Raw genomic sequence first — 26,921 nt, forward strand, 5'->3', positions numbered from 1 at the left:
CACAGTCACCTAAATGAGACACACGTGTGCCGGCCAGTGGGGTCGTGTTATAATGCGGAGGTGACGGACAGACGGTGGAGGACAGGGTTTACGGTCAGTGTACCTTCTGGCAGTTCATTTTTCTGTTTGAAGCCATGACTGAGGAAACAGGAGAAACTGACCGTGAGATGCATTATCTTCATGAAAACGTTTAGCGGTCAACAGATGTTTAAAAAAAACTCCATGCAACTCTTAATTGTGAAAAACAAGGCAAATAACATTTGCTAAGATAAAACAAAGCAGGTGAGAAGTGGGAGAAAATACAACCCCATACTTCTGTGGAAAGTTCACACTGGACTTAATGCAACGTGGATTCTATGCCTCTCCACTCTCATTATCTGTTGTAACTACAATAACGCCAGATGCCATCAGCTGAAAGTTACAGCTAACATGGTCACTCAATAAAATGAAAGACTGGGTACACTAGACAGCCAGTAGAAAGACAATTTACAGATTGACTCAGTATTCAGTGCTAACAAGCTTAAATAACTTACTACTTGAGGTCAATTCTGATCTAAAAAGGTACATGACAATATACACCAAATCAGCACAGGAGGACAACTGACATGGCCAACATCACTCCAGAGAGCTGTGGTAAAATTGTAATATAATTTAGAGATTTTGAATGATCCTCATACACCCTGCAGTATTTTTTCTTTATTCTTTGATTGAAGTCTGTAAAAGAATGAAATCAAATAAATATATAGAAAAGGTTGCCTCCATGAGGACATTTGTGTACATAAATGATCATGTCCAACTTTGTCTTGATTCAGTACTGATGATTTGATTGTGATGCCCTAAAACTCTCATGTCTGTGTGACTGTTTAAAAGGAAGATATTAGCTTGAAGAGTTGATTACTGGTAATGGCAGATCTGCAATTTCCACAGATATCTAGATAGATATGGTGGTAAATATCAGCCTATATTGGTCAAATGTAGAAAAAAGTTTGTGGAGTTTTAGGGTGGACCAACGGAGTGACTTTATCTTTTTCTTTATCTTTGAACTGCTTACTAAGTGTGTTTTAGGGAGTAAAATTTAAGATGGGACCTACACTTGTATCCCTGGCTGGATATGGGTATCAGCTAAAATCTAGCTATGTAGGGATGGGTACCGAATTCGGTGCTTTTATAAGCGCTGACCGAATTCCGTCGGTACTACCGAGTACCGATTCACGTAAAATCAAACCATACCATGTTTCGGTACTTAAACGCATCCTTGTGACTGCAAGAGAGTGGAAGAGTAGTCAATTTTCCATATCGGACGCGAACGCAGCATCGCACGCACGTGAGTAATGACGTCTGTAGCAGTGCACTGAATCAACAAAACAAGCAACTTATGGAAATCTCAGTGGGGTAATACCATATGGCTCTCTCATGGTACAGAACGCTCTGCTGGAGTGGCTACATTAAAAAACAGGTTAGAGGGTGAAGTGCTTCTAACAAAATGTGACCCGCTTGGTCATTTCATCTGTCAAGCAATTCAGTTTAATGATCTGATATTCATAATAACCAATGTTTATGGTTATAATACTAAAAAGAAAACGATGATCTCCTTGTTATGATAGAGAACATATTAATGAGTTGGTTGGATAAATTCCCAAATGCCGCTTTATTACTAGGAGGTGATTTTAATTCTATACTGGATAGCAACATGGACAGATGGCCTCCTGTGCAACCAAATAGGAGCATTGTGAATCTCAAAGTATTTATGGACACGTTTAACCTTTAGGATATTTGGAGGTGTAAACATCCTAATGATAAAATTTTCACATGGAGTAATAAAACTGGTTCAAGCCAATCAAGAAATGATTTTTGGTTAATTTCAAAAGGTTTTCATGAAAATGAAATTGAAGTGGATATTTGCCCCATGCCTCTCACAGATCATAAAGCAGTTAGTACTAAATTTAACTTGTCCACCATAAAAAGATCTGCTGCTCAATCAGAATATTGGAAATTTAATAGCTCTTTATTATCAAATGAAAATGTTAAAAAAAAGAGGTTAGCAATCTCATTTCATACTTTTGGTCCAATGCTCAAAAAGATAAACAGTTTGGATCTAACTTTTGAAATTTGAAGTAGGTAAGTTCCTAAGGAAATTCAGCAGTGATTTAGCAAAATCCAAAGAGCTGAAGAAGTTCACATAGTAACAAGGATCACTCATTTATCTCATAAAAGCCCAGATACCCTATCAGAAGACGAAAAAATAGAACTTTCTAATTTGCAAATAAAATTAGATGAGTTGTACAACCAAAAAGCAAAAGGTGCTTTTATTAGGTCCAGATCAAGATGGCTTGAAAAAGGTGAACAGAATTCACACTACTTTTTTAATTTAGAAGAACATCATTCCAGAAAGAACAATATTGACAAACTTATTGTGGATGGAGTTCTGACAAAGGACTACAATGTAATATCGAATCATTGCAGCACCTTTTACCAAAAGCTATACTCTTCAGCATTTGGTCAAGCATCGGCAGACTCCTTTATGAATTCCCTGACAGTTAAAACTATTACGCAGAATGAAATGAAGAGTTGTGATAGCTTTATTTCACTTAAAGAGGTTTCAAATGCAATTAATTACTTAAAAAACAACAAATCACCAGGTATAGATGGATGGACTTCAGAATTTTCCAAGTCATTTGCTGATGTTATTTCTCCCTTTTTATTGGAGGTCTTTAGTTAGTTAATGGGTATCTCCCAACAACCATGACTCAAGGTTTGATGACTCTAATTCCCAAATCTAATAAAGACACTTTTTTTCTTGATAACTGGCGTCCAATAACCTTGCTTAATAATGATTATAAGATATTCGCGCTATTACTGGCTAAGAGACTTAAGAAGGTACTGGACTCAATAATTGTAGAAACACAATCAGGATTTATGTCCAAAAGGCACATAACAAACAACATCAGGCTAGTCATGGATGTGTTGGACTACCCAGAAATTATTCATGACAATGCATTTATACCATTTTTGGATTTCTACAAGGCCTTCGACACAGCTGAGCATCATTTCATCTTGCAGTCTTTAAACAAGTTTGGCTTTGGTGACTACTTTTCTTCAGCAATAAAAACTCTATAAGAACAGTAACAGTTCTATAAAATTAATGAGTGGTACATCTCGTAGATTTAATCTGTCTAGAGGCATTAGACAGGGTTGTCCTTTCTCACCATATCTTTTCCTTATAGTTGCTCAGCTCTTGGCAGACCACATTAAATCTAGTGAGTTAAAAGGTGTCTCTCTTTTTGGTAAAGAATGAATTATAACTCAGCTGGCGGATGACACAACACTGTTCTTAAAAGATGAAAATCAAATCACTGTAGCAATTGATGTAATCAGGGAATTCTCTAAGGCTTCTGGTTTGTGCTTGAATTTAAAAAAAAGTGAACTTACGGCTATAAAGGATTGTGCAGCCTCTACAGTTTGTAACGTTCCAGTGAAAACTGAGGTCCAATACTTAGGAATACTAATTACCAAAGATCAAAATCTTAGAACAACCTTAAACTTTAATCCAATTATACAAAAAACTCAAAGAAAATTAAACCATTGGCTCTCAAGAGATCTGTCCATGAGAGGCAGAATTCTACTCACTAAAGCATAAGGAATCTCCCATCTAACTTATGCAGCTCTTGCTCTGCATCTTGATGATAAACTTCTAAAAGAGATTGACAAAATGCTCTTCAATTTCATATGGAAAAATAAAACTCATTACCTGAAGAAATCAGTTCTTATGAACCCAAATGAAAGTGGTGGCCTAAATTTTCTGGATTTTTACCCATTAAACAATACATTTAAAATTAATTGGTTAAAGCAATTACTTAAAAACCCTACCTCAATTTGGAATATAATACCTCTCCATACATTATCTAAACTTGGTGGCATAGATTTTTTTCTTGTCTGTAACTTTGATACTGGTAAAATTCCTGTAAAAATGTCTGCTTTTTATCGCCAAGCATTCTTATCGTGGTCACTTACCTACAAGCACAACTTTTCTCCTCACAACTATTACATCTGGAATATCTTATATAAACACAAGTCTCTCTTCATGAAAAATTGGTTTGACGATAATATTTTACTGGTAGATCAGCTTTTTAATAGGCAGGGTCTTCTTTTCACATATGAAGAATTTTTGTCACAATATAGAATACCTGTAACACCTGGGGATTTTGCAAAAGTGTTTGGTGCCATACCCTCTGGAGTATGTACAGTTGAAACCAGAAGTTTACATACACTATATAAAAAGGCACATAAACTTTTTTTTCTCACCATCTAACATTAAATCAGATTAAACTTTTCCTGTTTTTGGTCAATTAGGATTACCAAAATTATTTCTATTTGCTAAATGCCAGAATAATGAGAGAGATCATTTTTTAGACAATTATTTATTATTTTGTTGAGAGTCAGAAGTTTACATACATTTCATTAGTATTTGGTAGCATTGCCTTTAAACTGTATGACTTGGGTCAAACATTTTGGATGTGCTTCCACAAGCTTCTCACAATAGTTAGTACTATTGTATTTCCACATAATGTTCTTTCCTCATGATGCCATCTATTTTGTGAAGTGCACCAGTCCCTCCTGCAGCAAAACAACCCCACAACATGATGCTGCTACCCCCATGTTTCACAGTTGGGACGGTGTTCTCAGGCTTGCAAGCTTCCCCCTTTTTCCTCCAAATGTAACGATGGTCATTATGGCCAAAAAGTTCAATTTTAGTTTCGTCAGACCACAGAACATGTCTCCAAAAATTAAGGTCTTTGTCCCTGTGTGCATTTGCAAACTGTAATCTGGCTTTTTTATGTTTCTTTTGGAGTAATGGCTTCTTCCTGGGAGAGTGGCCTTTCAGCCCATGTCGGTACAGGACTCGTTTGACTGTTGATAATGACACACTCTTACCAGCTTCAGCCAGCATCTTCACAAGGTCTTCTGCTTTTGTTCTTGGGTTGAGATGCACTTTTCAGACCAAAGCACATTCATCTCTGGGACACAGAACCCGTCTCCTTCCTGAGCGGTATGATGGCTGGACGTTCCCATGGTGTTTATACTTGCATATAATTGCTTGAACAGATGAACGTGGCACCTTCAGGCATCTGGAAATTGCACCCAAGGATGAACCAGACTTGTGCAAGTCCACAATTCTTTTCCTGATATCTTGGCTGATTTCTTTTTATTTTCCCATGATGTTACACAAAGAAGCAGTGTGTTTCAGGTGTGCCTTAAAATACATCCACAGGTGTGCCTCTAATTAACTCAAATGTTGTCAATAAACCTATCAGAGGCTTCCAAAGACATGACATCATCATCTGGGCTTTCCCAAAATGTTTAAAGGCATAGTAATCTTAGTGTATGTAAACTTCTGACTTTGAAGAAAGTAATAAAAATTGTCTAAAAAAATCCTTTTCTCATTATTCTGGCATTTAGCAAATAGAAATAATTTTGGTAATTCTTATTGATCAAAAACAGGAAAAAGTTTAATCTGATTTAATGTTAGACGGTGAGAAAAAAAAGTTTATGTGCCTTTTTATATAGTGTATGTAAACTTCTGGTTTCAACTGTATGCTTTTTTGGTTCACAGGTACCGGGAATTGGTACCATACTGGTTCAAAGGTGAAGGGTAGCCACCCCTACAGCTATGTCAACTTGAAGCAGCTTTTGTTTTTTACTGTCTCATCTTTTCTCTGATGTCTTTGAATTATTGCCATTGTCATTTATCCCAGTAATTTGATGCTCTCAAGAGCTGGGTGAAGTGAATTATGGCTTGTTGAGTAATGAATGAATGAAGATTTGATGGTTTTTGTTTTTGTTCAGTTTTGTAGTTTTGCCACTAGTTAGCAGCACTTTAGCTTGTGACCTGATAAATTGTGTGATTTCTATGCACCAGGATGTTCAGTCACTGACTATAAAGTGTTTTTGATTTCTTCCACAATTAAAAGTGAAATGTCACACAATGTTTTTGCTGGCTTGTTTGGATTGTCAAGGAGATTTGGTATTATATGAATAATTCCAAAAAAGTTAAATGAAAAAACAAAAATATTGACGGTAGGCGTCCGCGAACTCGTGACTTTCGAATTGAGAGACGAAAGCCATCCCGCTGTGCCACAGTGGAAACGTCGTTTCCAATAGGAAAAAAGAGATTTTATCCTTTCATCATATAATAGCCCAGCAAAGTTGTGGAGTTGTGGGGTAGTCAGCATGTGTACAACTTAATGGATGACTTATGACTTTATTTCCCGAACTTCGGCCTGCTATGGAACCAGTTATAACTAACATTGTCAATCAACAGGAGAGAACCACACACTCACACTGTCTCTTTTTCTGAGTGAGTGTGCGAGCTGACAGCGGATTGTCTGAAAGCTTGAGTGAGTTTTTTGACAACTTGACTTTAGCTTATTCCTTTGTGTTTCATGTTTTCTAAGTTTGACCACAACTTCCTCCCGTAGTCCTACTGCGCGGACGTTTACGTTCCTGGGGTGAAAGGTTAAAGGCGGGTCAAACGCAGCCAGCAGTGATGAGTGAGGAGACAGACCAAGATCTGCTTCACGTCTGAAGGACCACCTCCGGGCTAAACGCGTCTAACAACACAGGATCAAGCCATGATAGCTGATGTTGCTAATATTACCAGAGACGTTTACAACGACACGGATCAAGCAATAACGTCAAGCTGGACCGGCACAGTCCAGCAGACCCGGGTTCGTCCCCAAAACGACAACATCTAAGCTAACTAATGCGATCGCTAATGGGTCTCCAGAGAGCACAGACTATCGACATCGTTGTCGACAAGGGGCTTCAAGACATCATCCGCGTCGCCTCGGATGACCCGTACCACAGAATACCTACAAGAACTACTGTCACAAGAATCTGCGAACTGTATGACAGCTAAAAAGGCAACTAAAGTGGAGCAGCTGGCCCGAGCTACATTTATTACACTGACGAGAGACCACAGGACATCAGTCAGCAACTTCAGCTACCTCGGGTTAACAGCACACCTGATCATTCACTTTACAGCACAACTTATTTTCTACCTGATGTGTTTGTCTGCTGGGCTCTACTGCAGTTTAAAAATATTAATGATCAGTGAATTAAAAAACTCTGATTTACAAACCACAAATAAGTTTAAAAACCCGAGTTTGTTTAATATTTCTTCATTTAAACACCATACTTGTACTAATTTATCTCAAACAAAAATACAAGTAAATGGTAGGATTTTAAATGTTAATTTAGAGAAAATAATAATAAATTAATGCATTTTTTAGTAAAAAGCGCTTTCAAAGCACTGTACATAAAGTTAAAATAATGAAAATAAACACTTTATAATAAGAACGTTTAAAAATGATTAGAACTTTAAAAAATGTTGTAATTAATCATGATTAAACAAAGAATAGTGATGTGATTAACTTGATTAATTTTTTAAATCATTTAACAGCACTAGTCTTAAGTTGTTGTTAGCTAGGCTTGTGTTTTTGTGCTGTGTATGTGGTAGAGAAAGACTTTGTTGTAGCTGAGGCTGGTGCAGCTGATTTTCAGAGGCTGTCTCGCTGCCATGGCATTAAGCTGGTCCCCTCAGTGCAGTGTAGTGTGGAGGAGGCCGGTGTGGCTGTGGGGAAGGTGGTTGGGTACGAATGTGTTAAATGGGCATCTAGAATAATTGGGGCCATTGTTCTGTTTGTAGATGCTACTGCTAAAGTTAGTGAAGTTGTTGAGGGGGGCATGATCCCGGTCAGGGGGGCCAGGGTCATGGTTTGAAACAGGAAAACCAAGTGCCAGAAAGTTCACTGACCCTGACTTTTTTGGTCTTCTGTCTTCCATTTGTTATTTAACTTTAAGGTAGTAAATATGTTAGAAAAGGAGCGTCAAGTGACCCGGAGGTAAACATACAATTGTCAAACTAAAAGCCTGGTAGCTAGCTAGCCAGCCAGCTATGCTAATAAATATTTGTATATCATTTGGTTATTTTAAGTGAAGCCACTGGAAATGTTGAGATTTTTTATGTGGTTGGAATATTAACGGTATGTTGCTATTTGAATTGGGTTTATTGCCATGTCATTTTACAAGGACTTTGGGTGATTTGGAGAAACAGTTTACTATATTAAAGTGAAAATGTTGTATCCAATAATTCCCCCCATTTTAAAGTCAGTAAGACAGTCTTTCTATCAATTTCTCTCAAGATTTTCCTTTATTCATTGCCCTTTAAACAGGCAACTCAGCTCAAAGACAGCATAGTAGTATTTATTTCATTAATATTGATCTCCTTTTTCCTTAAAATTCTTTAGGCAATAACTATTTTATTACTTTTAAAGTAGAAACGTAATGCATTCAAGTTTGGGTAATTTCCCTTTTTTTTCAAATCAAAAATAGCAAGCAAACTTGTCTAACAATATGCAAATACTGGCAATATTGTGGTATCAAAAATCCCCCTCTTTAACAGCTGTCTTTTTAAATATATATAGCTTTTAAAGCTTCTTGGCACTAATGATCAATAAACAGGAGATTGTATGGTTTGAAAGCATGAAAAATGTTAAAGATTTTGAGCAGCTCACCTTTAAAAAAATAAATGATTTCAAGCCAATATACAGTATATTGCCAAAAGTATTCACTCATCCATCCAAATAATTGCAATCAGGTGTTCCGATGACTTCCATGGCCACAGGTGTATGAAATCAAGCACCTAGGCATGCAGACTGTTTCTACAAACATTTGTTAAAGAATGGGTCACTCTCAGGAGCTGAGTGAATTCCACCGTGGTACTGTGTTAGGATGCCACCTGTGCAACAAGTCCAGTGGTGAAATTTCCTGGCTCCTAAATATTCCACAGTCAACTGTCGATGGTATTATAACAAAGTGGAAGTGATTGGGAACGACAGCATCTCAGCAACCAAGTGGTAGGCCACGTAAAATGACCGAACGGGGTCAGCGGATGCTGAAGCTCATAGTGCGCAGAGGTGGGCAACTTTCTGCAGTCAGTGGCTACAGAGCTCCAAACTTCATGTGGCCTTCAGATTAGCTCAAGAACAGTGGCTAGAGGGCTTGATGGAATGGGTTTCCATGGCCAAGCAGCTTCACCCAAGCCATACATCAGCAAGTGCAATGCAAAGCATGGGATGCAGTGGTGTAAAGCACGCCGCCACTGGACTCTAGAGCCATGGAGACGCCTTCTCTGGAGAGACCAATCGCGCCTCTCCATCTGGTAATATGATGGACAAGCCTGGGTTTGGCGGTTGCCAGGAGAACGGTACTTGTCTGACTGCATTGTGCCAAGTGTAAAGTTTGTTGGAGGGGGGATTATGGTGTGGGGTTGTTTTTCAGGAGCTGGGCTTGGCCCCTTAGTTCCAGTGAAAGGAACTCTGAATGCTTCAGCATACCAAGAGATTTTGGACAATTCCATGCTCCCAACTTTGTGGGAACAGTTTGGGGATGGCCCCTTCCTGTTCCAACATGACTGTGCACCAGTGCACAAAACAAGGTCCATAAAGACATGGATGAGAGAGTTTGATGTGGATGGACTTGACTGGCCTGCACAGAGTCCTGACCGCAACCTCATAGAACACCTTTGGGATGAATTAGAGCGGAGAATGAGAGCCAGGCTTTCTCATCCAATATCAGTGTGTGAGCTCACAAATGCACTTCTAGAAGAATGGTGAAAAATTCCCATAAACACACTCCTAAACCTTGTGCAAAGCCTTCCCAGAAGAGTTGAAGATGTTAGAGCTGCAAAGGGTGGACCAACATCATATTAAACCCTATGGATTAAGAATGGGATATCACTTGAGTTCATATGTGAGTCAAGGCAGGTGAGTGAAAACTTTTGTCAGTGTAGTGTACCTCTGACATCCAGAGTATTGATAAGACTGATTTTATGTAGCCTAAATGTATGAGCTATATTTTCAAATAAATATAAAGGCCAAAAAGTGAGAGAACAGACTTTGTTATATAATTTATCATAGGTATTTAAAGACACAAAGCAAAGTGCTTACAGAAAGATAAAATGGCCTGAGCTGATAGCATTTCTCCTTTGAGGAAAATACAAGCAATGACCTGCATTGCATTTTAAACAGTTTTTGTAATTTTCTTTAATAAGACCTTTATTTCAACTGCCTTATCTTGCCTTGGCCATTTTATCTCAAGTGAAACTTGATGTCATTGAATTTATGGAGGTTTGTAGTCTGAAGGAGACTGCATCACATTCCTGGAATGGCATGTGTTGTAGATCACGCCGCAGCCTCTGGCACAAGCCATAGGCAGGTGTTGATGGAAATGTCTGTTTTATGGAAGAAAGCGTCTCAGAGAGAAGACTGGGAGTGAGTTAGAGAGTATGAGAGAATCAGCAGAGAGAGAAAGCAGATTAGGAGCTGAAGGAAGGTCAGAGTGGTTTTTCTGCATGTCTCAGGAAGGTGGGACGTTCTCATGCACACAACTCAACTCAGAGCACAAACGGGTCAACTCAAGGATTGTTTCTGTGGACTGAAAGTCTCCATCTGCACTGAAGGTACGGTGCTGAATCTTTGTGGCTTAGATTTGTGCTAATGGAGTCTATTAAGTGTTGATGAATTTAACAGAGGTTTAAAGAGTTAGGTCCACTTTTAATGGAGGACAGGTGCTTTGTGTCAGCTGTTTGGAGTGAGAGACTTCTGAAACAGTTTGATTTCATCTTCAAACATTAGGATATGTCAATATTTGCAAATGCATGAGGGAATTTTCTGCTTGATTTGCATTGAAATAGATATGTTAATGCTTTATTTCAATTGGAAATGATTTACTGCTTTGTTGGAAGTTAAAAAATGACAAGAGGACAGTAGAATTTGGTGAAAAACTATGTTTTTTCGTGAACTTTTCTTTATCATTAATCTGTGAACGTTTTTTTGATAAAGTTTTTGTGGCTGTGTCAGCTGCATACCATGTACTCTATAATAGTGTTTTTTCTTGTTGTGTGTACAACAGGCGGATGTGCGACTGTGCAGACAGAATACTCAGCATTCTTACAATATGCCAGGGGAATGAGGCAATATGTGGAGCACTCATTCATCATTTTTAAGACCCTCACATGAAGTCAAGATGAGCCTGAGTGGATCAGTGACTTAAAGTTTTGACATTGTATTGTCAGGAATTAAGATTAGAAAGTGATATAAAAACAAGGTATGCAGAGATGAGAACATTTATTTACATTGCACTATTCATACACAAAGCAATCTATAGTGATTAACAGAGTTTAAAAATAGCTGAAAGTTTATGACATTAAATGCTTCAATAAGCATTGCTTAAATGCGTGAAATACTTCCAGCTGATGGTCTGGTTTTTAATATTGGAAGAAAATGTAATATCTGCCAAAACCTACAATGAACTTTTGAAGCTAATATCTGCTGATATTGATATAATGCAGATACGTCATACTTCTTTTGAATTTTTTTTAGCTTTTAATTTGCCATCACCTGATTAAATTGTGATTTTCCTCTCGACAGATGTCTAAAAAAACCTCCCCCAGTGGTCCCTAGAAAGCCTTCAGGTGTGCGAGTCATGATGCTTCCAGGAGAGCAGCTTCCTCCTTGTGCGCTGCCCATCTATGGAGAGGCTGTTAAAGGTAAAGTAAGCAGCAAATGTCTGCCAGTCATCCTGCTACTTGTAGCCATCCTAAAACTCTTGGTGTGGTGTTTTTGCATTGAATCAAATTATTTTTTCTTCCTCCTCTTAGAGAACGGTGACTCTGGAGAGCCTGATCATATGTCCCTACTGGATGCTGAGAGAGAAGTGGTGAGTCCTTTAAAGCAGTGCTTTTCAAACTGTGTGTCCTGACCCCCAGTAGGTTCCCAGGGGTTGCAAGGGGGGTGGCAGAAACTCAAGGCAAGAGAAGAGGAACAAAATAGCATTGTTTTTGAAAGTAATATCTTTATCCACCTTATTCCTAGCCCCCATGAGTCTTTGCGTGAAATATGGGCGCAACTTCCGGTCCCTTCTATCTAAATGGGACTTTGCATGAAATACGAGATGTGAAACGCAAATTTTAGAGCAATTTGGACATTAAACTATGTAACTTTCCACTGCTTCACCTCAATCTGGACAATATGATCATTTTTCTGCCCTCTACTAAAGAGTACAGAATGACGACATTACCTCGGATAACATAAACAAGCATATTTAGCTAATTAGTGTCATATCAGTATAATAATAAACAATCATGTTTTGTAAAATGAGTTACACCACCTTCAGATAACATTTCTAGTTTGTGGTGTTGCTGAAATCCTTATTTCACCAACTAATCCTTCTTAAAATGTGGGAATTATATTAAATAAAATTATCCAAGACTGAAGTTGTCAGCTCTTCAGTTTGGTCAAGTTTTGAATTAATGATGAATTAATATTGAAAGAATTACATCCCAAATACATTTAGTGGACAGCATGTTTAAAACACTGTTGTTAAAGACATATATTTCATTTAATTAGTACCACAACCGAACCAACAGGTACTTAGCATTACAGAAAATATTATTCAAACACTCAGCTCTTTTAACTTTTTTGAGTTAACAAAAAAGAAGCAGTATTTATTGTTTCATAAATATTTATATCCGAACAACCACTGTTGACGCTAAATCACTTTAGTAATCCCTTGGAAGAATCGTGTTTTTCCATTATTGTTACTATACGGGAAGTCCCAACCACATTTATAGCAGTAGACCCCTGAGGAATAATGTGGTATCCACCTTTTTCACTTACTTAACAGCTTTCAAAACAAACAATGTGAACTTGTGATTTCAAAAATATATCAATGTTTACAAATTGGCGGTAAATTTCTATCAAACAACTGTCGTTCGTAGTTAGCATCTATCATTAGCTGCTGTATTAAATTACATGTATTTATGTACTTCCGCCGTAGCACCGGAAGTTTGGCCCATATTCTGAATCACAATAGCGGCCCCTGGAATAAGGTGGATATGTGTATTTTTAGAAAAATAAAACACACCACCTTAGCCAGCCAGAATCAGGCAGCAGCGATGACCGCGATGGATTAAACCAAAAAGTATCTTTATCACTCAAAATGAGCTACCTACCTTATCTTTAAAGTGAAAGACTTCCAGAAAGAAAAGCACTGTTAGGCAACTGTCTTTTTATTTAACTTAGAACAAATCGATTACAGAATCCTATCACTTAAATATAAATAAACTTTATTTAAAGGGGTATAAATACAATTGATATGACACTGTCATAATAATCTTTTATTCACATGAAGGAGACTTTATGAACATTATGAATGTTGTCATTAAATGAGCGCATGTTTGGTGCATGTCTTCCTTCATTTTCTCTCCCCTTATTTCCTGTCTCTCTGCAGCTGTCCTATCAAAATGAAGGAAAATAACCCCAAAAAGATCATCTTTAAAAAAAACTTTCACATTCACTGAAAAAACTCTGTGAATTGTCTCATTACACTGCATTACCACTGCTTTGACAATGGGGAGTGATTTATGGCTCGTTTGCAGCAGGCGGCTGAGGCTCAGAGTATTCTCAACCAATGGAGGAAGAAGAGGAACAGAAAGAGCAAGAAGAAAGAAGATCAAGATGGTGAGGGCTGATTTTATATGTTGTCACATTACAGCCACTATGCGCTGGACCTCTCTAAGCTCGTAATAACAACAGGAGCAACTTTGACAGAAATCACTGGACGCTAATGCCACTACTATAGCCTAGTACCTTATACCTCCCAACTTCAGAAATCCTGAAATATCCCTGTAAGATTGGCTGCTTGAAAAAAAGAAGAAAAACAAAAGAAAAACACTAAGCTCCTGTGCAGGCACTGCTTCACCATTGTTAATGGTGATCAACGTCTTGCTGTGTGTCAGCAAACTATTTTTATACTTGGTTTTTGAGAATAAGCAGTGCTGAATGGGCCATAAATGTAACTTTTGCATCTTTTTGAGACTCCACAGAGACTTGAGAAACTTCAGTGTGTTCAAACTGTATATTTGAGTGAGCTGCAGCTGCTCTCTATTTCTGTCACAGCTGAAATTGAAAATAACTAAACTCATCATTAATGTCCTTGTGTCTAAAGGTGCCCTGCATATCAGGATACAGTGACCTTGCTGGATTAACATTAGTGTCTTTTATATGTATGTAGAACAAATAAACATTTTAGATTTCTATGTTTTGACAAAATTGAACAAATATACTCACATGTGGGCTGGTAATCTTTGCAAAGTAATCTAGATTATAATAACTTCTTCCTGAATGTCCTCTTGTCTAAAATTTAAAAGGCTTTAGGGATTAGTTTCCTTGGTAAAGATGTGGGAAAAAGGAACAATGCAGCCATTTGTTATCTCTCCTTTGACGACCATGTTTGTGTGTGCAGACAACCTGCTGACCATGAAAGCTTGTTCTCCACCGGAGGAAGAGTTTGTGGACATCTTTCAGAAAATCAAGTACTCGCTCAGTCTGCTGGTGAGAGTTAATTCATCCTGATGAAGCCCTTATTACCATCTGACATGCATGTGAATATTTAGGAGCATCAGTGCTCAGCCCTGCCGTGATGAGTGGGGCTGTTTCATTACTCCAGGAGCATCTGACTGAAGGGGAGAAGGAGCTGTGGACTTCTTTAGGACTCAACTGGACCTCCCCCTGGTCTGCATGATAGTATTTAGATGTCTAATTCTTCATTTGAGGGTTTATTGTGCTGCTCTGACTGATCTTTTAACCCACTTCTCAAGCTCACACCTTGGCGCATCTGTTCTTCCATACTCACCAGTCTTCCTGGATGGGTGGCGACCTCAGGCTTATGGCTCAAATGGCCAACCTTTGGAAGATCCCATCAAGTCCCAACCCAAACAAGATGCTCACAGCGAACGCAGGGCGGCACAGGCTCTGCAGGAACAAGCTCAGCAGGCACTGGAGAGTCACGGTCCAAGCAATGAGGACGAGTGAGTCTGCAGACATTACAAATGAAGAAGTATCACAGAAACAATTTTAAATACAGCTGCCAAATGACTAATTTTACAAACTCGTATTCATGGTTAATGCATTTTAGCTTGTAGAGGGCTTTCCTGGTCCCATCCCATTCATGCATCACCAACATAGCAGTGGGAGCTATTTGAGGTTGTGTGTGTTATCTAAGGACTGGTAATGTTCCCTATGTGAATGATTTCTCACATGATTAAAAAACTATTTTAATCTAGTTGTGGCAATGTGAAAAATGTGAAAAAAAAACAGAAGTCAGTGATTGCCAAATCTCATAAACCAAATGTTATTCTCAATAGAACATAAACAGCATGTCAGATGTTGAAAATGAGACATTTCATGAAAAATATTAGCTCATTTTGAATTTGATGGCAGCAAAACATCTGACAAAAAGCAGGGATGGTGCAACAAAAGGCTGGAAAGTAACATTGAAAAATAGCTGGTGGAGCATTTGGCAACTAATTAGGTTAACTGGCAACACATCAGAAACATGACTGGGTATATAAGGAGCATTTCAGAGATCTAGAGTCTCTCAGCTGAAGGTCAGTACTGCAATGCCGGTGATTTTGGGGCCCTCAAAGGCCACATCATTAAAACAGGCATGATTCTGTACTAAAAATAACAGCATGGGCTCAGGAACACTTCCAGAAATCATTCAGTCCACACAGTTGGCTGTGCTGAGGCAAAATGGAAAACTGTTCTGCGACCAGATGAATCTGAATTTGACAGTTCTTTTTTGTCTTGTGGACTAAAGAGGAGCTTATTGTCCTGGAACAGTTTAAAGGTCTGCATCTCTGATAGTATTCTGCATCTCTGCGTTAGTGCCTATGGTGCTGGCCGCTTTCACATCTGGAAAGGAACTATCAATGCTGAAAAGTAGAGAGAGGTTTTAGAGTAACATATGCTCCCATTCAGAGGACGTCCCTTTCAGGGAGGACCGTGACTATTTCAGCAAGACATTCACAACAGCATGGCTAAACGGTAGAGGAGTCTGGGTCCTGATCTGGCCTGCCTGCATTTCAGACTTTTCAACAATAGAAAAGGCAAAATCCAGTAAAGAAGACCCAGGACTGTTAAGCAGATAGAATCCTAGATCAGGCAAGAATGGGACAACACTCCTCTCCCAAAATTCCAGCAATCCGGTCTCCTCACTTCTCCAGATATTTACAGACTTTTGTTAAAAGAGGAGATGCTACACAATGTAACCCTGCCCCTCCCTTTTGAGATATGTTGGTTACATCGAATTCAAAATTAGCTCATATTTTTCATGAAATGGTAAAATGTGTCAGTTTCAACACCTGAAATGTTGGTTTTTATTTGGGTTGCATGATAGAATTGTAATCCTGCCTGTTTTCTTATGTTCTGGTGTTGTTTCTCTTCCAGAGACGAAACCACACTTCCACCTGAAGGTGAACGGCTCTACTGCTGCAGTTACGACTTTTTGGCGAGGAACAGCAGCGAGCTTTCGGTGCTCCAAGGAGAAACACTCGAGGTAAACGCAGAGAAGATTGAAAGGATAACGACCCTGCTGTGACATAACCTCTATTTAAAATGACCTGACTTGTGAGGTGTGATCTTTTTCAGGTAATCGAGTCCTCCAAACGGTGGTGGAAATGTCGTAATCATTTTGACCAGATTGGATTTGTTCCCTTTAACATCCTGGAGCCTCTGTCGGCTCTGAATCACACAGGGAGAGACAGCCTGGTGGTCCGCAGAGAGTCAAAGGTACAACACAGACACAACCACATAAGAGGTGTTTGTTCATGCCTTCCATTGCTTTATTAATCTTTTTTACACTTCCGCTCTTCAACAGAAAGTACCCCTCGCCCCTCCAAAAAGGTCCTTTTCCTATGCTCCTCCAAGTCCAGATGGGACCGGTCCTGTGAGCCCGCTGCGACCACAGAGCATGGTTTTACCTTCAACAACACTGCAGGGAGAAGACGGTGGCAAAGGAAAGGGACTCTCACATGTTAGACATCAGCCGTAGCATTTTATGTTTGCAAAATAGACTAAAGAGGTATCAGACAAATCTGGTACAAACAAACTTGATAAACAAGGGGAGAGCAGGAAACAGCATGGCTGATTATTCAAAGATGTGGCATGTAGATGGAGGTTAGGGGAAAGTGGGACACCTGGTGGAGAGATGGTGAACTAGAAGAGACTTTGGTAGGAGGGACTGTGACTCTAGTAGGAGATTAAGGAGACGGACGGACAGTAAAGCCAATTCCATGTCATTTAAAGCAACAATATATAGCTTTTTCACCTTAAAATGGCCATTTTAAAGTTTATTTACCAGTATAATCATTTTAAACAGGGGAATGACTTGTGTCCTATATACACTGAGCACTCTGGTCACATGCTATTTAGCTTTAACAGCAGGCCACAGTTCAGTTTAGTCAGAACTGGACAACATTTCTTTATTTAAAGAAGAGGAAAGAACCACACTGAAGGCTTTTATTGGTAGAATAAAATTGTTTTTCTCCTGACTGATCTCAGGAAGACTTTAATTTACCAACTGGCTTCACTTTCAGTGAATAATCATGTGCTGACATGATAATGGCTGCCCGTTGACCTCTTATGTAGTTAATTTGCCTCCAGGGCTGCAAATGCCTACTAAACATCATATGTTTTGTTGCTCTGATTGGCTGGTAGTGATTGTGACAGATGGAACATTAAGGTTATGTAAAGTTACGAAAACTCAGCAAAGAAGTCGGAATGGGATAATATGACAGTTTTTCATGTTTCCATGTAATTTAGTTCCGTCTTGATCGTGAACGATGGCTGGTAGAAGAGGATCGACTCGTCCACTGGTCCCCCGTGCGGCTGACACCAAAACCCCTCTGAACTACCAATCCCCATCTGCAGAGGTGGAGGCCTGGCTCAATGCCAAGGGCTTCAGTCAGCAGTGAGTGAGCACATCCACATCAGAAACATCAGAAGTCTGTAATAGGCATTTAAATCATTCATGACATAGTCACCCTTGTTATGCTGCATTTATTCAAGTTTAATGAATGGCTTCAATATTTTACTCAATGAAAACCAGAAAAAGGAGGCTTTACAGATTCCTTCCCAGGCATTGCTGCATCTTCAGTGAGCTGCTTATTAAAAGTCTTTTTCCTCTGGACTCAAAGACCAAAATAAAAGGGAACTCAGTCTACAGTTAACCTCATGGAGAGTCAGAGTCCTTGATTTTTTCAGAGGCAGATAAGATAAATTTCTTGTCCTGAAGGAAATTTGTTTTGGGCTAAAAGTGCCAAAAAAAGCTGCAGACAACACACGTGACAAACACAGTGTCCAATATTGCGCCCTCTTCTGTCAAAATGTCCTCATTACTGTAATTTATACGTAGGTATATCACAATATTAACTGAGAACTGATTTGGCTTGGTGATGAACATTAATGCCCAGTTAAAATGTATTTAAGAGAAGAAATGGTAAAAAGGTGGTGAAATTGGATTTTGAATGAACATAAATGGGTTAAAGGGGCAAAAATGGGATTAAAAAGTTGCTGAAATGGCTTTAAACTACAAAAAAAAATTGTGGAAATTGGGTGGAATGGGATGAATATTGGATATAAACTGGCAAAAATGGGTTAACTGTAGTTAGAACGGGCAAAAAGGGGTGTAAAAAGGGGTTGATAGAAGCAATAATAGGTCCACAGAGGCAAAAAAAGGCAGAAAGTGGCAAAAATTGGGTTATAAGTGGCAAAACAGGCAGAGAAAAGTAATGGAAAGCATTTAAAATGGACAAAAATGGGTTTTGAGTGGCAAAAATGTCTTACAATTGTAAAAATTGGTGTCAGAAAGTGATGAAAAAAGGTTAAAATTTGGTAAAATTGGTGTAAAATGGCAATAGTGTAATTTAAAAAATGTTCTTAGTTTTTTTCAAGGCATCTGGCAACCCCCACTGAGTGTGTCGCGACCCCCAATAGGGTCCCGACCCCTAGGTTGAGAACCACTGTTATAGACAATTTCAGGGAGGTGTTGAGGAGCTTTGTGAGTTCTAACACTTTTTTTTTTTTGACATTTTCTCACTGCTTTAGATTGGAAAATAGAACAGGATTCCATGGATACGGCCAAAATGTTCAGAGAGGAGATTTTAAATCAGCGTGCAAATGGAAAAGCCTTCAGTGTGGTCATGGATCTTGGAGACAGTGCAGAGGAAAGGGACAGAGCTATCTTTTCTTTATACAAGGTGGTTCATGTTGAATGGGCCTCTCCTTTGACATGAACACTGAAAGGTACATTTCTTTTCTATCTAACTAATCAAACTTGCAGAGGAATCTTGTAAGATTATAGGAATGAATTATTTGTAGAATTTAGCCCTTCAGCAAATCATAGAAACTCAGCTTTTAGAGTTTGGTGCGGTGTGTTTTGTTTGCATAGGAGTTCCAGCTGCTGGTGATGGTGTGGGTCACCATTTCTTTGCAACAACCATGTCCAAACTTCAGCATGGGTTTGATACCCATTTCAGTAAGTTAATGATGCATTTCTTTCACTGTATCTAGGCTAATTTATTACTACTTATGCTAGGAGCCAGTCCTATGTCTAAAGTAGATCTTGAAATCATTCAGTAATATTAAAGTTTTTAACATTCATATTCCTATTTATATGTATAATCTGTACACGTTTCTCTATATATTTGTGTATATTTATGTGTATATAGGTGAACATATGAATATCTCCAAAATGCCCACAGATTTAAGGCATTTCAACAATAATATTTAGTGCCACAGAAAAGTGGCCACACGCTATGGGGGACCAAAAATGACAAAAGTACAAATAAATAAATGTGGAAATAAATACAGGAATAATTATGGATAGGAATAAACAAATAACTAAATAAATACAGGAATAAATAAATAAATTTTAAAAAAGCAAAAATTTTGAAATATAGATGTATTTATTTGTCTTTTTTGACCTTTCATGACTTATTTATTTGCTTATATATTTGTCTATTTTCATATTTCTGTAATTATTTCTTCATTTTGACTTTTAAGTCAATTTATTTATTATTAACATATGTGTACAGGTCTTGAAATTGCACTTCATTTAAATTAGCAAGTTGGTTAAAAAGTCTTTAAAAATGTTTTTTGTGTAAATTCATGTGTATTTTCTAAAAGGAAAAGTCATTGAATGAACCAATATCTGTTGAGCTAATGTGCTATACTCAGTTTGTCCAGGAGGTGGTGCTCTGGGCACACAGTGACAAGAAGTCTTGTTCTGGCTAAGGGTCAAAGAGCCAGGAAGCTATGAAAAGGTCAGAACAAGTTTGGTTTTGAGTCTTTATTTGTGAATACAAATCTTACAAGCAGATGAAGTTCCAAAGACAATCACTTTTGAGACTGAGCAGAACACTATATTAAACAAACAACAAAGAAAAAGAAAAACTAAACAATCATAGATAGCTAGTTAAAGGGGGGAAGAAAAAAACAGTCAAATTCCAGAAGAAAAAAAATTGTTATAATTTCTATTTTCTGGGGTCTTATCAGAGGAGAAGACTAACAAATGCTCATAAAGACACTGTGCATTTTTAGCTTTGATACCTTTTAAAGCATTAAAAAATATAGAAAGCTCTTTCAAAAAGACCAGGAAGTGTGGATTAACATTCATAAACTTACATTTATGAATAAAATGTTCTGCAGGGATTAATGCGTTATTAAACAGGAATTCCAACTTGGAATCCTCCAAAAGTACACCAAGTCTTACATTATTATATGTTAATGTTGACATAGGCAAGTTATGATTAGAAAGCCATTTCTGAAACTTTTTCCAAAATAAATCAGAAGTATTACAAGAAAAGAAAAGGTGTTCCTGAGTTTCAATAGCATTTTTGCAGAATGTACATTCATTTGAATGGATATTAAACTTAAGGTGCTGTAAGATTTGTGATGGTAGTGAACCTTGACCTTGGACAGAGACCGGCAAAAGTGAAGACTTATAAATGATGGTCCCAAACAGCAGGTTCAAAGCTTTGAAGCTTTCTTATTTTATTGTAGGACATCAGAATGGCACAACAGAATCCTTGTCTCCCTCACAGCAGCAGCAGACTGCAGGATCCGACTCACCCCTCACTCGCACAGGTGCTACCTATTTAAGCTGAGCAGAGGCCCACTCTACTCTAACCCCTCCCCCTCAGTGAGACATCTGTTGTCCTATATTTACAAATTAATATTTACAATTAATCAACACACTGCAAAAAGATCAGTAATCAATACAGAATCTACATAACTAAATAATCCCAAATAATGTAAACTAAAGACTAATATAACTAAATAAACTTCCCCCCTCCCTCCTCCTCTCTCTTCCCTGCTCAAACCTAACTTAACTAGGTGATTGGCAGCTGGACTCCCACAGGAAGTAGGCCTTGAAGGCAGGAAGAGTTAGGTGGGTTGGCAAAATAAAATAACATTCTGTATTAATTAATTGAGGTTAACAGTCTCTGCAGCTTGTGTGATCTTTATCATCTCAGTGAGGGAGATGCTTTCAGCCCCCTCACAGGTGCTTAAAATTCCTACATGGATACATCTCATTCATTGTTTTGAAGGGCACTTCTTTGGCTTTAGGTGGAATAGAACATTTCAAATACAGTGGTGTGAAAAAGTATTTGCCCCTTTCTGATTCCTGAGTTTTTTGCATATTTATCACACTTAAATGTTTCGGATCATCAAACCAATTTTCAATTTTTATATTTCACAAAGACAACCCAAGTAAATGGAAAATGCAGTGTTTGAAAGATTATTTAATTTTTTTTAGATAGAAAATAAACTTCAACAGAAATTTGGGACCAATTACTGACCCTAATCTCAAATAATTGAACATTTGATTAAAAATATTTTTTTTGTATTTCCTATATTATATATATAAATTAACCACATAAGAAAAAATCTAGATTTTGTATAGTTTATTGAATCAACCCTGAACAATGGTGAGCTTGTAGATTGGATATTTTCACTTTTTAGTACGCCACCATTGTACAGTGAAGTATAACACAGAGTTTTTTGATTGAAAACAGGCGATCTATAAGCTCACGTGTCGCAACGTTTTATGAGCTTGTATATGGACTGTTTTCATTTCATATTAATTTCAGTCCAGGTGCAAGTTTGAAATAATCAATATATTGATTTGAATCATATCGCCCAGCCCTATAGTATACAGTAGCACTATATTGAGATCATGATGAGACTACTTAGATTTTGATATCAATTACTTAGGTTTTGGATATCAATATGTGGCATGTGTTGTCTTAAAGGCAGCATTTCAGTAAAATAATGCCATTTTCTGACCTAACTACACTATTCTAGCTGGTAAATTGATTGTTGTTACTCCCAAAATTGTGATACATTTGCATATTATCCACCCCTAGGTGAATGTCCCTGCTCAGCCAAATCCAAGTCTATCTGCCAGGCAGCGGAGAGTAGGGACTTCTTTCTGCAGTTGGATGAAGTGACGGGTTCCATGATGCTAAAAAAAAATAAAAATAAAAAAAAATCACACACACTACTGGCATCAGATCCAAGGCAACCTACACCTGACCAGAGCCAACATTTGTCACCTGGCTGTGTTGTCCCCTCTTGACCTTGTCATCCTGCCAGTGCTGAAAGAACCAACATGGGCTGAAAACACTGATATTCTGGAAACATTTTGCAAAGATTGTTTCCTACCAAAAATCCCGTCAGAGTTGTAACAAATTGAAGATGCTAAAAGATTTTCAGCTCTATTTCATTATTGTTATTAATGATGAAGCTTTGGCACTTTACACAACATTTTTTCTACCAATGTTTCAGGGTATAAAGAAGAGCAGCACTTTAATTCAATATTGCTTTAATAAAAGTCTTCAAAGTTTGGACATGAATTTGAGTTCATTTCTTTTTCAAACCATTCATTTAAATCATGAAATTTCACCAAGAATGGGTGTTTATAGGTTTGTAAGACACACACATACTTTCAATACTGCTAATGTTTTTTCTGAACTGATATGGGATATGGTCATGGCAATGGAGATGAGTTTGTTTTTCTTCACTTCTTCCTGTGTGAACTGTCCATTGACAAGGAAATATGGGATGTTCAGCAAAACTACTTCTGGCAAAATGTCCCCAATTGTGAAGCCCTTATCTGCCATTACCATATCACCTGCGTGTAGATGTTGGAGAACTCCACAATCTGCTGTTATTGCCTTGTCTGACGCACTCCCGTCATACAGGTCACTAGCAAACACTAACAAATTGACTGTAGAATTTACAGTAAATACCTGGCAAAAAAGCTGCCAATAATGTCCTGTAAAGTTGCTGTTACTGTAAAATAAATTGCAGCTATTTATTTACAGTTAAATATTGTATTGGAATTACAGCTGTTTATTGTAGTTGTTTTACAGAAACAACATCTAACTGTAATCCAGTTTACAGCATGTTCTTGTATTGATCTAAAATACAGAATTTACCTGGCAACTCGAACTGCCAGGTAATAACTGTTAAAATCCCCTACAGTATGTTGCTGTATGAAATTTGACAGTTAAGTTTTGTTTTACCATCAGCTGTGCAAGGTTTACCTGTAAACAAAGATAATAGTACAAAGACATTGAACTTAAAATCCTAACTGCATCAACACTGCCTTCTAAAGTCACTTTACCTGTAAAATAAAAACAGAGTCAAAGCTGCAATAAACACAAGACATGTATTAAAACTTTAGAGTTTTCATTACATGCTAAAATTTTTCAAACATGAGCTTTAAAAATAGGATCCATTCATTAAAAACATGTTTGGATATTAAAGCTCATTTTAAGCTGCATATTTAAATGAATCATAGTAGTCTGAGTTAAAACAGAACCAAACATTCTTAAAAGTGACATTAAACTGGCTTTAAGGCTCAGTCTGATATTTTCATAGAACAATGCAATACAGTGTTACTCTATTAATGTTATGAACTCCAGTAATTCACTGTCAGGAGAATTATGGATAAACTGACAAACACCACGAGTGAAATAAAAATTTGGATTGGCACTATACAGGACAATAATTAGAGCCTGTGAGTGGCTGCTAGCTAAATAAATCTACTTTTACACAACATTTAGTAGTTATGAGTGACACAGACCACAAATATGAATACAAAACATGTTCAGAAATAAAAGACCTACAGCTAAAGATACAGGTAAAAGATGTAAAAGCACAACAAGCAACCACGTACACAAGAGTCCACATATTTGGATATGACTCACGCACAGTCCTTAGAGTCCATTCATATTCTTAAGAGAGGATAGGCGAGGTTTGACTGAGTTGTTTCCCCCTCTCATGGACCTTCCTCCTTTTTTCACTGATGAGGTCTGATGTCTTGGTACCTGACACAGGTGGGGCTGATTCACACTAAACGTCTGAAATCACATGAACAGAAATAAAGATAAATTATTTCAAAAATGTTGTTATTCATTACCTGTGAAAGTAAAATCTGGAAAAAAAAAATTCTACCTCTGTCAGAAAGTTACCTTGTTCAACTCCAGTGTGATCAGAGCTTGCTCCTGATACCCCAGGCTGAAGATGTAGAAGCTTGAGGAGAAAGCTGCAAGACCCTCCTCTGATGAATTACAGGTCATGATGACCAATCTGCAGATTTGGTTTCCACCGTGGTTCTTGCCAACTGGTTCAGGGGAGACTGTGGCTTAAACTCTGGTAGGATAGGTAAGACTGCTGCCACAGCTTGTCCTCCTCTGTTAACATCCTGATGACAGAAACCTGGGAGGAAATGATCAAATATATATTTTTTTACATCATACAGATTTTACTACATCAATTAGGGGTAATGAATGAGGCCTTCTCCTTGCTGTACAAAATTACATAGCAATTATTTTAATCAGCAGCTTATTTATTCTGCAGTGTAGTAGACCAAACAAACTGAGTTCAATTTCACTAACTAAATGGTTAAACAATCATTGAGTTCATGGTTCAGCGGTCTGATGATGTCTGAAAGCTGAACCTTTAGATAACAGGAATATGGTCTATTTTTCAAAAGGGTGTTCACTTTCAATTTTTGCACATTTTTTGTCATTTCATCCACCATAAAATAAAAATATGACCTTTTAAGACCATCCACTGACTTGGAGAATACATTTTAAGGGACAAAGCTGCTTGTATGTTGATTCCTGTCTGTATGATGATGAACTTTGACCTACTTAGTCTCTGTCACTGTCCGTGGCAATAAGGTGTTTCTATTTAATTGGTATCAGTTCATCAATATAAGTGCTAAATATTTTGAAAAATACGCTGCAATCAAGACATCAGTGCGCTGAATGTTAGAAAATTTATAATTCAATGTGTAACGTGCGTACGCGGAAAAGAGCGAGGGAGAGAGAGGGGGAGAAAGCACCAAAACAGGACTTGAATCGTGAAGCCTGACGGTGTTCTGTAAAACTATCGGGTCAATCAGAGATGTTTATGAAATTCCTGAAATCTGCAGACACAAAATGAGCGCTACGAGTCATGCAGGCAGGCATAAACTCAGCGATCTGCGTAGGTTTACAGGTGCAGACGCAGTGCCTTACCTGCCATGAAGCCGCAGCCAGCGGATGCGTAAAAACGCAGGACAAGTGCCTGTAAACATCACTGCATCAACTTCTCTTCCCTCGTGATTTTCACGCCTGGTATCATTCATGTTACGTAACAGTGAAAACAATGCACTGTGCCACAAACATTGCGTGTTTCTGTTCATTCGGACATTTACTAAACTACAGAGCAATCACAATACCTTTTAAGATCATTAAGACAAGTTTAGAGCTCTCTGCAGACAGATGGCCTCAATACATAACGTTAACATTAGCCAGCTTTAGCCACAGTTAAGCTAGTTTTCGTTAGTTAATAACGGATAGGAACACTGCCGTATGAACTCATGTGTCATCCTTAATAAGACGATGCTAAAACACCAGTCATAATATAATAATAGGAATATATGTAACCTAAGCATGCTTAATCACGTAATAACCCATTTAGATAAGCCAAAAATACAGAGGATAATGCAGATTGTCTGGTTGTAGCTGATATAAAGCCTTCAGTAAGTCATCTCTCTTAACAGCCGGGGGTAAAGACGTAAACACTACTCGGTTAGCGTTAGCCTCCGCTAACATTAGCGGAGCGGAGGCTAACGCTAGTGCTGAAGCTTTACTCCAAATTGTAACAATAGACTGTATATAACTTACCTTATTAACTGCAGCCATTTCCTCTTGTATTTTCGTTGCAAGGAAAGCGGTAGAATGACAGCTGTGTGGTTGTTTTGTCTCCGATCGATTGAAACACGTTGGCACACAGCATTGAGGCATTTTAGCCGGCAGGGCGTTTGGACCCGGAAGTAGAATTCCAGGGAGATTACGTCACAGCTTAACAACCGAATTGCATTTTATTGAAAGCGTCACAAATAATTAATTCTATGAATTAATCAAATCGAATTAATCAATTCGCCAGCGCAGCATGCGAGCATCTGCCGGGGTGTTATGAATTTAAAAAAAAAAAAAAAAAAAAAATTTAAGGATAAAAGACCTCCGTGTTCCCACGTGATACAGGTGGACTGTTGGTGGTGTAGTGGCATTGGCGCTCGTCTGCGGGGTAAGAGGTTGCGTGTTCGCGTCCCGGTGGAGGATGATGGGGACTCTCCAAACAGAAGGTACGGTACAGATGCGATATTGCGGTTGAAAAACTGCAGCTGAAGAGGGGGAGCTGGGACGTGCAGCTGTGCTCGATGTACTCTGTGCAAAACCGTAAACTGAGTCCGCAGACGAGCTCAATGACCCAAATATATGCTGAAATGGGAACTGCTACACTGAGTCCACCTTTTACATTTGGAAAAAACATATTGCATTTGCCAATCTCAAAGTAGCCTGGCGGAGGCTAGCTACTCACAACTCCATCCACTACCACCACTTAAAATAAATACAGAAATATTTATGGGTAGAAATAAATGAATGAATAAATAACTGC

At 38.1% G+C, this 26,921-nt stretch overlaps 1 protein-coding gene and 2 long non-coding RNA genes across 6 annotated transcripts; 2 read left to right on the top strand and 1 right to left on the bottom strand.

Annotated features, from left to right (window-relative positions):
- Positions 1–23: 23 nt before the first annotated feature.
- Positions 24–16,657, top strand: LOC121507740. Of its 4 annotated transcripts, XR_005991746.1 has the most exons (9): positions 24–93; positions 11,490–11,608; positions 11,720–11,778; positions 13,499–13,580; positions 14,365–14,453; positions 14,569–14,633; positions 14,758–14,929; positions 16,350–16,458; positions 16,551–16,569. XR_005991746.1 is itself a non-coding variant. In XM_041784072.1 (8 exons), exons 2-8 carry the CDS (start codon positions 11,545–11,547, stop codon positions 16,552–16,554), a joined length of 579 nt encoding a protein of 192 aa, XP_041640006.1. In that variant the 5' UTR covers positions 24–93; positions 11,490–11,544; the 3' UTR covers positions 16,555–16,657. The 4 variants fall into 4 exon arrangements, 3 of the variants coding, with proteins under 3 accessions (XP_041640006.1, XP_041640007.1, XP_041640008.1); XM_041784072.1 differs by lacking the exon at positions 14,569–14,633 and having other exon boundaries at positions 16,551–16,657; XM_041784073.1 differs by lacking the exons at positions 24–93; positions 14,569–14,633 and adding an exon at positions 10,442–10,519 and having other exon boundaries at positions 16,551–16,657.
- A 324-nt stretch (positions 16,658–16,981) lies between these two features.
- On the top strand, positions 16,982–22,758 carry LOC121507743. Its single transcript, XR_005991749.1, has 4 exons — positions 16,982–17,871; positions 19,008–19,437; positions 20,139–20,224; positions 22,331–22,758. It is a non-coding gene; the product is annotated as an uncharacterized LOC121507743 (long non-coding RNA).
- A 1,075-nt stretch (positions 22,759–23,833) lies between these two features.
- On the bottom strand, positions 23,834–26,279 carry LOC121507742. The gene is made up of 3 exons (XR_005991748.1): positions 26,147–26,279; positions 24,443–24,689; positions 23,834–24,331 (listed from the first exon to the last, which is right to left on the bottom strand). It is a non-coding gene; the product is annotated as an uncharacterized LOC121507742 (long non-coding RNA).
- Between the last annotated feature and the right edge of the window lie 642 nt (positions 26,280–26,921).

This window comes from Cheilinus undulatus, linkage group 4, assembly GCF_018320785.1.
Source record: "Cheilinus undulatus linkage group 4, ASM1832078v1, whole genome shotgun sequence".
Taxonomy (NCBI): Eukaryota; Metazoa; Chordata; class Actinopteri; order Labriformes; family Labridae; genus Cheilinus; species Cheilinus undulatus.